Genomic DNA, 12,564 nt, shown 5'->3' with positions numbered 1-12,564 from the left:
TGTGCTTGTCTCCATTTCCTTCTCAGAGGCTGGAGACTGACGTAAAAACTGCTCTTATCTACTTCACTGCAATACTGTGAATATAAATAAGACATTAGATGAGAGTTTTCTAAGAAGGTGCTTCATCCAAGGGCCAGTCATCTTAGTAAAAGTTGCAACCAAGACTTCATGGGTCCCCTTTTTGCTGTTCAAGATCTTTGGCTTCACAGTGCTTTTTGTTCAAATTAGCTTAAAACAGGGAATTGGGTTTTTAGTTGAGAAGATACACTTCCTTTGACTTTTACAAGTAATGTAGCTTTGGGTATAAATGTGTAACTACCCACCAGATTCCAAGTCTTGTTTTTTTTTTTTTTTAATTGAAGTATAGTTGATTTACCATATTATATTAGTTTCAGGTATACAGCATAATGATTCAGTATTTTACAGATGATCCTCCATAAAAGTTATTACAAGATAATAGCTGTAATTCCCTGTGCTATTCAACATGTCCTTGATGCTTATCTATTTTATACATGGCAGTTTCTCTCTCTTAATCCACACCCCTAATTTGCCCCTCCCTACAACCACCAGTATGTTTCCTGTATCTGTGAGTCTGTTTCTGAAGTCATTTTAAATGAAGTATGATAAATTGTTCTACTGAAAACGAGGAAAGCTTAGGGAGTGGAAATTGCAGCTGAAACGATTTCTGCTAAATACAATTAAGAACTTCCTTAGATCAAGTGATATTGAAACAATATTCTTTTTCTTAGAGAAAAAGCAAACTACGATGGTGGTACAATTAGAGACATCTCTTTTCTAGTAATGGTTTCCTATAGTACAATTTTTTTTTCCCTAGGTGGAATCTGTTTTTTGAAAGATTTTTTTTTGTGGTATGTTATTATGTAAGCTCATCCAGGGGCTTAACAGGACTTATTTTGGAAACTGAAATGACACTAAAATTCATCTGAAGGATAAGCATAAGGCTATCCAGGAAAATTCAGAAGACTAGGGGTGCGGTCTGTCAGCCACTGAAACCCACAGTACAGCCACAGAAATTACCTGACAGCCTACGGGCCCAGGAACAGGAAGACAGTGAGTGAGCAGAAGAACCCAGGAGCAGACCTAGCTACAGATGATGAGCGAGCTACTTCAGAGCAGTGAGAAAGAAACAGATTGTTCAATAAATGGTGCTGAGACATGGAACTCTACTCAGGGTTATGTGCCAGCCTGGATGGGAGGGGTTTGGGGGGAGAGTGATATACATATGTATGGCTGAACTCCTTTGCTGTTCACCTAAAATTATCACGCCATTGTTAATTGGCTATACCCCAATACAAAATAAATGAAAAAAAAATGGTGCTGAGACCATTAGCTAGTCATTTGAGAAAACTGTAAAGCTAGATCCATACCCGGCTTCGAAATAGATTCCAAAAGGATCAAATATTTAAATGTGAAAAGGAAAACCTGAAAAGTGCTAGAAGAAATACAGTTAAGCATTTTAATAATACCTCAGTGAAGAAGGCATTTCTAAGTATGACAGGGAACTCAGATGCTGTAAAGTAAAAAAATCGATGAATTTTGAGGACGAAAAATAGATTAAAATCACCTGTATTTGAAAGATAAACTAACATATGTGAAGGCAAGAAGTGACTAAACTGAATAGAAAAAGAGCTTTTACAGTTTAATCCAAAAGAGATAAAGCATTTGTAAAGGGCAAAGCACATGAACAAGAAATTCATAAAAGAGGAAATACAAATGGCTCATTTATGCAAAGATGGTGTAACTCACTAGTGATAACTCTGGAAAAGCCCTCCTGAAAGCAGACGTTCTATGCTGAAGACCCTCGGGAGGGCTGACGGGTGGAGGAAGCCTAGCACGTCTAGAAATGTGGCTGCAGCCGTGTTGAAAATAGAAGGCTCAGTCAGTGTGAGACTGTGTCATTCTCCACCCCACCCCAGCCTGGGGGGATTCAATGGGGCTCAGAGACCCAGGCTCTGGCAGGGAAGGGGGAAGCATTTAAAGTCCTCGTCTGGAGGGGAGATTCCAGCCTGGTCTTCCATCAGGCCCCACGGGCACTTCCCTGCTCTAGAAGCCTCCCCCCTACCCCCATGCATCTCAAATTTGGAAACATAGAGGCTTTTTTTTCCCTCTTTTCTAACTCAAGAAAATATTTTGAGGGAATTCCCTGGTGGCCCAGTGGTTAGGACGCTGTGCTTTCAGTTTGGAGGGTGCCGGTTCAATCCCTGGTTGGGGAACTAAGATCCGGAAAAAAAAGAGGGCCAAAAAAAGCAGAAATATTTTGAAAGCTTGAGTAAAAATTGACTGAAGATGGCTGGTATAGGGCTGATGCTCTCAGGTGGACTGGGGAAGAAGGGGAGAAATAAACAATAGCCTGAGCCCTGGAAAATCCAAGATAGAGTTTTTAATTTGCACCCCCAGCTCCACCCCAGGCCATCCAAAGCTGATGTCTCAGTGGACCAGGCCCCCGTCATAACCACACTGCCTCTCTCCCTCCATCCAGTGGGTAGTTTGGAAGCAGCTATGAACTGCCTGGAAATCCTTAGCGTGAGAAGTGAGGAGGTGAGCTGTGCAGTGGGTTGCTTCCTATCAAAAGTCCTTGAGGCATCTGATGGGACCAGTCCTGGCATTGGTTTCTGTTCTGCAGGGGGATGAACCTGTCCCTCCCTACCCAACCCACAAAGATATGGCCTATTTCTGACCTCTGGTTCCTACGACTGTGATCTCATTTGGAAAAAGAAAGAATCTTTACAGATGTGAATAAATTAAGGATTTGGGGATAGGATCATCCAGGATTTAGGATGGGCCCTGAACCCTGGAGTCGATATAAGAGAAAGTCGAAGGGAGATCTGACACCTGGAGAGACACAGGCATGGAGAAGGAAGCCATGTTGAGACAGAGGCAGTGACTGGAGAGAAGCAGCTACAAGCCCAAGACACCTGGATTCCCTTGAAGTTGCGAGAGGCAAGGAAGGTTCACCCTAGAGTCTCTGAAGGAACCATCACCCTGCCTACACACAGGTTTTAGACTTCCGGCCCCCAGAACTGTGGAAGAGTAAGGTTCTATTTTTCTTTTTTTTTGGTAAAGACTGATTGCTTTATTTTTGGCTGTGCTTGGTGTTTACTGCTGAGCGTGCACCTTCCCTGGTCGTGGTGAGCTGGGGCTGCTCTTCGCTGCTGTGCACGGGTGTCTCATCACACTGGCTTCTCGAAGTACGGGCTCTAGGCATCCTGGTTTCAGCAGTTGTGGCGAGAAGGCTGAGTTGTTCCTTGGCATGCAGGATCTTCCCAGACCAGGGATGGAACCTGTGTCCCCTGCAATGGCAGGTAGATTCTTATCCACTAGACTGCCAGGGAAGGCCTATTTTTTTTTCTATTTCTATTTTTTCCCTTTCTATCAATATTTTAAAAATTTTTCTCTATTTAAAAAAATTACTTTTTATTGGACTATAGTTGATTTACAATGTTGTGCTTCAGGTGTACATATTCTTTTTTAGATTCTTTTTTTAAGATTCATTCTTTTTTAGATTCCTTTATCATATAGGTTATCCCAGAATGTGGGCTTTCCTGGTGGCTCAGATGGTAAAGAATCTGCCTGCAATGCAGGAGACCTGGGTTCAATCCCTAGGCTGGGAAGATCTCTTGGAGAAGAGAACAGCAACCCACTCCAGTATTCTTGCCTGGAGAATCTCATGGAAAGAGGAGCCTAGAGGGCTAAAATCCATGGGGTTGCAAAGAGTCAGACACGACTGAGTGACTAACATTTCATTTTCATTGTTTTTTTTTCAGAATGTGGAGTTCCCTATGCTATACAGTAGGTCCTTATTAGTTATTGATTTTGTATATAGCACTGTGTATATGTCAATCCCAATCTCCCAATTTATCCCTTCAGTAAACTCCTCTTGTTACAGCAGCTCCAGGAAATGGATACCTGCACATCCAGCCCCGGCAGGTAGCCACTACACTCAGGTGAGCAAACCGCCAGGCGGGTGGGGATGGCGTGCCTCCTGTAAGCTCTGGGTCAGGGAGGCGGCACAGGTCCTGGTGGGCCTGCAGGCAGGCCTGTGAGAGCAGCTTGGCTTATAATCTTTAGACACATGGCATGTGGGCCTTTATCTGTACTCTTGCTCTAGGCCTGCCACCTGGCTGGGGATGCTGGCTGCCAGGCAGCATGTGGAAGAGGACGTCTCTGCGATACCGTCCAGGCCAAGAGAAAAGACTTACAGATGTGGACTGGCATCATCCTTCCTATGAAAAGGCCTGGCTAGGTCCTCCTCCAGTGCAGCCTACCCTTCCATAAGCTCTCCCTGCTTAAAGAGCTTCCAAACAGTGTTTTGCCATCTCCCCTTTAACACAGGCAGACAGCCAAAGATGATCAAGCCCTGGAGACAGGAGAGGGCTCTGCACCCATGAGGACAAGGAGCCCAGGCTTTAGAAATGGAAACAGACAAAGATCTTAGAAATGAAAAATTTGAGAACTGAAAATAAAAAATCTAATAGAAATGTTGAAGATAAATAATGAAACTCCCTCAGAAAGAATAAAAAAAAAAAAAAAAAAACAAAACCCCAAAGGAGGTGGAAAAGAAGAAAGAAAATATAAGAAAATTAGAGAATCTGTTCAGGAAATCTCATATGCAAAAAGAGGATTTCCAGAATAAGAGAGCAGAGATGGCTAAAGTCAAAAAATGTAAAGTAAATTATACAGGAAAATTTCCATGGCTTGAAAGACACCTGTTTCGAAGGAAAGGACTCACCAGGTGCCCAGTAGAGCTGTGAAAAAAGAGCCACATCAAATTACATCAGTAGGAAGTCTGAACATTGTGGTTCAAAAGGAAGAGCCTATACAGAGAGAAGACATGGGGCGGTGGGGTGGACAGGTGGTGGGAGAGAGTGTAGTTCTTTCTTATCCTCCGTAGCAGGGAATCGATCCAATAGCACTAGTGACTAAAAATCAAGAAGTGTTGTATGACTGCATGGTTGAAAATATGGAGCACAGACCAGAAAAAATGACTGAAAAAGTTGAAAATCATTGCCTCTGGGGAGTGGAAATCAGACGTGGGGAAGGGTGAGTGGAGTGGAGCTGCTGTTTTTGTGTTTTAAGTCTACAGGATGGTACAGAATTATTTGACTCTTTAAATTTTGGATGTTCAAAACATTGATAATAATAATAATAATAAAGCCTACCGACCATATTATCCTCCCCCGGCCACCATTGTTAATGTCCCTCCTGAAGTCCCATGTCCCTTTTCAGCCTCACCTCCCTCCATTGACTCAGCACACTCTCTGCTCCAACCAAGCAGAACTTTCTGTCCCTCAGTGCTTTTCCTGCACCCCCAGCCTCCCTTCTGGGCTGCTGGGGGCCCACCTCCTCCAGGCAGCCCTGCAGGATAGGCCCCTCCATTGGCAGAAGTGGAGACACTGGACATCTTGAGGGACATGCAGTTTCCTTAGAGCCTCTTCATTTTGGAAATGAACTCCCAAATGCATACCTAGCTCTTTCCCCCTTCTTTAAGACAAGCCTTCTGAATTTCTACCAAGGTCACAGTGAGCGTTGCTCCCTCCCCCCTTTCCCATGCTCACCACTCCCCAACAATTTTCTTCACCTCCAACAAGTTGGTACTGCTGTTCCCTCCATCCAGAATTCCTAGCCTCCCCAGTCATCACAAGGTCAGCTCTCACCCACTCTCCAAGGCCAAGCTTAATGCCATGCCCCTCACTAGCCTTGCCCATCCCCGCTGCCAATTGCAATCCCTTGCTTCTTAGAAATCTTACAAAGCTTCACTTGAACCTGTTTTGGGGACAGTAATTTCTCCCTACTCTCAATGAGTTCTTTTTGTCCTCCTTTTTCTGCTCTTCCAGAATGTGAACTCCCAGAGGAAAGGCCCGCCTCTAATTGCATGGTTACTCCCTCCCCTACCCCAGTCCCCAGTACTTGGTCATGGCCTAAGAACTGTCAGATGAATGAAAAATAAATAAATGGATAGGGTTTTAAACCACCACGAGGAGCAGGAAGAACGTGACAGTCCAGTGATTCTCAGAGCTCAAGCAGCAGCACCCCCTGGGAACTGGTTAGATTGCAAATGATCAGGGTCTACCCCAGAAGTGAGTCTTGGAGACCCTGGGGATAGAAATCTACATCTGTGGGTAGAGCCCTCCAGGTGGCTCTGCCCCAGCCTCCTGAGTGAGAACCACGGAGTCAGCTTGATGTACTCCCAGCATCCCTCAGCCGTCTGCCTCAAGGCCCCGGCCTTCACCGGGCCCTGGGGGTTTCTGCCAGGGAGCGGGGAGCGGGTGGGCAGCTAGTGTGCAGGGCGGGGAGAGGACAGGGCCAAGCAGGGTAAGGTTCATCCCGGAAAAGACAGAGTGGGTGGGGGGAGGGAAAGGAAGGAACCGGGGAGGACGAGAGAGGGGGAAAGGAGGGGAAAGAGAAGGGGAAGGGGAGAGGAAGAGGAGAGACAGAGGGAGATGGAGAGGAACTCTGCCTCCCAGAGTGGGGAGGAGTGAGGACAAGCCACAGCGTCTTCCAGAAGGTCATTCGCCCCTCCACCGGGTGCGCGCGCGGGAGGGGGCCTTGGAGACCGACCTGTGCAACCGGCAGCCCCTGCGCTGGCCTTGGGACCCGCGACCCGGTGACCCCGCCCCGCCCGCGCCCGTACCTGCTCGTGCTGGGGGGCCCCCTCCAGGCCCGGGGCCGCCCTCGCGGCCATGCCTCCGGCGCTCAGGGCCCGCTGCCCGGGTGTCCGCGTCCGCGGGTCCCCGCCGCCCCGCCGCCCCGCCCCGGGCAGTGCGGGCCAGATACCCGCGCGGGACCCTCCTGCGGAGCAGGGATGCTCATGCGGGCCACCGTCGCCGCTGAGGAGGCCCTCTGGGCCTCGGGGCCCTCTGCAGGGAAGCCATTCCGTCGGCCACTATCGCCGGGAAACCCGTTGCGCTTCCCCCCACCCCGCAGCCCGCACCCCGCACCCCATCAGCCATGCGCGGGGCTGGACCCAGCGGCTTCGTTACCCGGAGACCAGGCGGGAGGAGATGGGAGTGTGAGAGTGAGAAACGGAGGTGAGAGAGGGGCGAGGAGGAGAGGCGCCCTTGTTTTCTCTTCACTTCTCTCCCTCAGTGGAAGACAAGAGGTCAGGTGCCGGTCCCCATGTGGGGAGACCAGCATGGTCTCTGACCTCTGCGGCCGCCCAGTCCTGAGCCTTTCCCCCGCCTGGCCGCTTCTTGCTCAGTTCTCTGCAGCCTCAGTCATGGGGACAGATCCTGGGCAGAGTCCCATCGGTCCTTCCACAGTCTCTCCAGAGGAGAAGACTTCCCTGTGGGAGAACGTATACCCGCTTAGCTCCCGTGCTGCTGCAGGCCCCGGGCCTTCCCCTGAGGGACCACCCTCCGCTTGTCTTGTGCCCTTCGCCTTCTAAGAGACCCTCCTTTCCCCTCAGCGTGAGACCTCGCAGCCTGGACTTACACAGGGACAGCTGGAATACTTCCACAAGCCTTTAGGAACACTTGTGTCAATTCTGGGCACTCGACAAAGAGAGAGGACGCCTGAGGGGACAGTGTGGCTTACAAAATGTGGCTTACTCGATTCCAGCTTGTGATGGCTCCCGTTTTTTGTGATGGCATGTACAAGGAGATACCAGGGACACTGACCACAAGATGTGGACCCATCCTGGCCACTGTGGACCTACAGCCGGCAGGGGGAGGAGACAAAGATGCAGTACAATTCACCACGAGAAGTGCGTCAGCGCTCCAGCCTTGGTGCCTCAGAGCCCTGGAGGGGTTGTTAAAACTCTGTGGCAGGGCTGGACCCCCGTTTCTGGTGGGTCTGGGCTGGGGCCCAAGAATCTTCCTTCTTCACAAGTTTCTTGTGGTGGCTGCCCACACCCGCAGGCTGCTTTGTATTGTGATCAGGGTGATGCAAAGGCCTGGAGGCTGGAGAAAACTTTGTGAACTGGAGAATCTGAAATAAAAGTAACAGCTGACACAGATGTAAGGCTGACTAGGTACCAGGCCCTCTTCCGAGGACTTTACTGTGTTCAATCCTCATAACAACCCCCTGAGCAAGGCGATATTATCTGCAAATGGATAAAACCACCTCTAAAATGATAGGTGATAACACTAACACACAGAGAGGGGCAGGTGTTTGCTCAGCTTTCAAGGTGGTAGGCAGTGCGGTGGGGATTTGAACACAGAGAAGACTGACTCCATGGCTTGGGCCCATAACCACTCAAGGAAGGTCCTGGCGGACCAGATCAAAGTCTATGTAATTCATATTAAACAGTTTGAACTGCAGCCTAAGGCATGGGAAACCATTTCAGAGTAGTAAGAACATCACATTTCTAGATCAGCCTTTTGGCTTCAAGGGTGCGGAAGGGAGCTTAACTAGGACCCATTGCAGGAAAAGCCAGGAGCCTGTTGCTAGCTAAAGGTGGCAGGGGAGTCTTTGGTGGTATATGGTAGTCTGTGCAGAACCTGGGTGAAGGGAGATAGAGGCCTGTGGATAGAGCTGAATGACTTAGGCGATCAGTTCTCTAGGGCTTAAGTTATCTTCAAGGACGGTGCCCAGGCAAGCAGTTTGAGCAGCAGGACACTTGGGGAGACAGGGCTGCCATCTCTGACAATGAAAACGTGGAGAGTGCAGCAGATTTGGGGGAACAAAGATAATGAGCTCATTTGCACATGTTATCTCTCTACCTGGCTCCTGGCCTCTCTTCAAGTGGCAAAGGCCACTTTTTCTCTCTAGCCCAGCAGGTCCTCAAATTCTAGATTCTTCTAAGTCTGCTCCCCTCCCACCTCCAAAAAAGACCAGAATTTCCTGTCCCTATGAATTCTGGCTCGTTATCATAAGTCCTGGCTCTCTGCTGTGAGACTCTCTTCCTTGGTTGATTGACACCCGAAATATCCACCTATTTCACTGGTGACAGAGGTAAATACAAAGGCAGTCATCTTTCTGGCTTCAGCTCCACCATCAAAAAGTCTTGTTTCTCGCCTTCTGGTAGGTAGTGGTAGATTGGCTGTGATCTATTTTCCTGTCATTGGGGCCTCCCTGGTGGCTCAGAGAGTAAAGAATCTGCCTGCAATGCAGGAGGCCTGGGTTTGATTCCTGGATGGGGAAGATGCCCGGGAGAAGGAACAGCTACCCACTCCAGTATTCTTGCCTGGAGAATCCCATCGACAGAGGAGCCTGGCGGGCTACAGTCCACGGGGTTGCAAAGAGTTGGACACGACTGAGTGACTAACACCTTGACCCGTCTTCATTCTCCTGTCGTACTGGGTTCCCTCTGTGGCCAAATTCCTGGCGGCCAGGAATTTGTTTCTCAGTCAGTTAACCACTCTGGAGTAGTTCACCTCATCAAATTATGTAATCTGCAACTTTGTTTCCCGGATCAAATGGTTGGCAGCTGACTCTGTCATCATTGAGGAAAAGAGGAATCTGTTGTTTAGCTGTAATCTCTCCAGCATGTTAGCCCTACTCTGCCCTCTCCTGTCATCTTCTGGTCTAGAATGTGGAGGTGAGTGTAATGATGTAGTGGAAATGAGCTAATATCATAAAGGTGATTGAAAAACAAAGTGGAGTCAAGACTAGCTATACAAATATGGTATGTGGTGTAGAAAGAGACAGACCCATGGAACAGAGCAGGAAAACTCCAAGTGGACACACGCGCTGGGATGGTTAATCAGCAGGGAAAGGATAGACTAGTTGGTAATTAGCTTATCCATCGGAGAAAAGTGACCACATATCAGGACAAAGCAGATAGTTTAAAAAGCAAAACTTTAAGATGATTTCAAAAATTATCTTTGTCATCTCAGTGTAGTAAAGATATATTAAAATAAGACTCAAAAAGAACAAACCATAAAGGAAAAGATTCACAAAGTAGCCTATGCTAAAATGTAAAATTTCCATATGTGCATTTATCTAGCTGCTAAAGATTAGTGCACAGAATAAACAGCACTGTTAGAAATAAATTTTTAAAAATATCTTAATCCATAGAAAATGCTCAAAGGATATAAACCAATTGGAAGAGATAAAGTTATGAGATGTTTCTGTAATTTAAAGAAAATTCTCGCTTTACTTATGTATATGAGTTAAACTAGAGGATGGTTCACAGGAATGCCTTGTATAGGTTAAATTACCAAATGCAATGTGGGTCCCTCCAGCTTTTTACCCACTCTGTGTGTGTGTGGTCAGTCCTGTCTGACTCTTTGTGAACCCATAGACTGTATCTCCCCAGGCTGCTCTTCCATGGAATTTTCCAGGCACGAATACTGGAGTGGGTTGTCATTTCCTCCTCCAGGGGGTCTTCCCCACCCAGGGGTGGAAACTGCATCTCTTGGGTCTCCTGCATTGGCAGGTGGATTCTTTACCATTGAGCCAGGGAAGTCCTCCACCCACTCTGCGTGCAGGCGTGCTCAGTCGTGTCTAACTCTTTTCGACCCCGTAGACTGTAGCCCCTCAGGCTCCTCTGTCCATAGGATTTTTCACTGACCACCTGTTCATTTTCCCCCTTTCTCAGCTGAGACCAACCAAACTGCCTTAGGCTGATGGTGCCACCTAGTGGTACGATCTTTAAAAAGACCTCTGCTGCTGCCGCTAAGGTGCTTCAGTGGTGTCCGGACTCTGTGTGACCCCATAGACAGCAGCCCACCAGGCTCCACCATCCCTGGGATTCTCCAAGCAAGAACACTGGAGTGGGTTGCCATCTCCTTCTCCAGTGCATGAAAGTGAAAAGTGAAAGTGAAGTTGCTCAGCCGTGTCTGACTCTTAGCGACCCCACGGACTGCAGCCAACCAGGCCCCTCCGTCCATGGGATTCTCCAGGCAAGAGTACTGGAGTGGGGTGCCATTGCCTTCTCCTTAAAAAGACCTCTAGGTTGCTTTATAAATGACCTTTTCCAAGTAAGTTTCTTTTCCCCCTGTGCTCCTTTCCTCTTTCTCATATTGTTGCCACAAAATTGTAGCCACAAATTCTGGGAAACAAACTCACTCAGAAGGACAATGCAGATAGTGGAGTGCAGTTGATTACACTGGCGGGCCCAAGGCAGAGTCTCCTCTTAAAGATTCTGACCAGTTTTTCTGAAAACCCTAACTGTACGTGCCAAACTCACCTCCCCAGATTCCCTGAAATTAGTCTGAACAAAGGAAAAGAAAGATACAATCAAAGTTAACCTGTGATTCATATGCCTTAAGCCTAGGTAGTAACAGAGGACAATTATCAATAGGCCTGTGGTCGTACCGCAATAAGCATAATAGAATTTATGATTCTATACAGTTACACAGATAATAAGGGTAATCTTTTAGGCAACAGAAAGTCTATGTACGAGCCCTGGGGCTCTCCATCCAGGGGGCCTGGTTTTCCAGTTGGTATGTCATTTCCATAGATACTGGGTTATACCATTATAACCCAGATCAAGTCCACAGTCCGGCCCAAGATGGAGTCCTGCTCTCAAGATGGAGCCTGTTCTGTCTGTTTCCTCCTTCATTCCCGCCTCTTGATGCTCTTAACTCATAGAATGAGCATCATTCATAGGGATATATTGCACCCTGACTTTCTGACCTCTAATTTGGAAGAACGACATCAACCTTTGGGTTACAAAGTTCATAATACGTTGTGAAGTAAAGGGTCCACAAACAGAACTATCAAGGCAACTATAACAATGGTAAATACAGTTTTCCACCCATCACCCTTCATCCAAGAAAGGACCGAAATCCAAAAAGGAAGATTATCATCAGATATAACTTTTACCTGACCTTCATGTCATCTAGGGTGGCTGATATATAGCCAGATAAATCAGGAATATATACACAACTTTCAACTTTGATTATAGCACAGGTCCCTCTTTGTACTGAAACTATGGTTAGTCTGAAGATGATACCGGCATGTCCTTGTAGCAGCAGTTGATTGTAGAGCTTCATCTCTGTTTCTTCTTTAAGATGACCTTGGTTTCACGGGGATCAGTGGGGTCCTGTTGTGTAGTCTGCTCGGCGTCCTCCAGGTCTGCGTGGTATGCTCTCTTCACCCTCATGTGGGGGACCCAGGGAGTGACACCTGCATCTTTAACTGCAGTGGGGCTGGTTAGAGGAACAGTATATGGACCCTTCTAATGTGGGGCCAAGGAGTCGTGTTTCCAGTCTTTGACCACACCTGATCCCTGGGCACAAATTCGTGAATCTGTTCCCTAAGGGGGAATGGCACCCTTTCTTATACAAACTTAGTTACCTGATTTATTACCTTACCCAGTTGTTCCATCTGCTGTGAAATCTCATCTCCCCTTACCTGAGGCAAATTTGTTGACACCTGTTTTATTATGGGAGGGGGCCTCCCATACACCATTTTGTACGGAGAAGAGCCATGGGACTGTGGGGTCATCCTGAGTCTGAGCAGAGCCATCGGAAACAAGTCCACCCAGGAACAGTCAGTCTCTAAGATCCACTTGGAGACTGTCTCTTTAAGTGTCCGGTTAGTTCCTTCCACCATCTCAGAACTCTGGCGCCTGTATGTTGTATGTAATTTCCACTTGATGTTTAAAGTTTTGCTTACTTGTTATACTAAATCAGCTATGAAAGCCGGGCCATTGTC

The 12,564-nt window shown here is 47.5% G+C and overlaps 1 protein-coding gene across 6 annotated transcripts in view; it reads right to left on the bottom strand.

The window, feature by feature from the left end:
- RNF175 (ring finger protein 175) overlaps positions 1-6,897 on the bottom strand; it is a 67,646-nt gene extending 60,749 nt beyond the window's left edge. For 4 of the 6 annotated variants that reach the window (XR_009490954.1, XR_009490955.1, XM_005217470.5 and 1 more), the window contains exon 1: positions 6,653-6,735. Coding sequence is in view for 4 of the 6 variants with exons in the window: in XM_005217470.5 (XP_005217527.2) it covers positions 6,653-6,703 (51 nt within the window). In the remaining 2 variants the exon portion in view is untranslated. Of the gene's footprint in view, positions 1-6,652 lie in introns of all 6 variants that reach the window. The other 2 variants (NM_001193184.2, XM_024977484.2) reach the window with 2 other exon arrangements.
- Positions 6,898-12,564: the final 5,667 nt, after the last annotated feature.

The sequence above is a fragment of the Bos taurus genome, chromosome 17, assembly GCF_002263795.3.
Source record: "Bos taurus isolate L1 Dominette 01449 registration number 42190680 breed Hereford chromosome 17, ARS-UCD2.0, whole genome shotgun sequence".
NCBI classification, from domain to species: domain Eukaryota; kingdom Metazoa; phylum Chordata; class Mammalia; order Artiodactyla; family Bovidae; genus Bos; species Bos taurus.
This window is presented reverse-complemented; position numbering and strand designations above follow the sequence as displayed.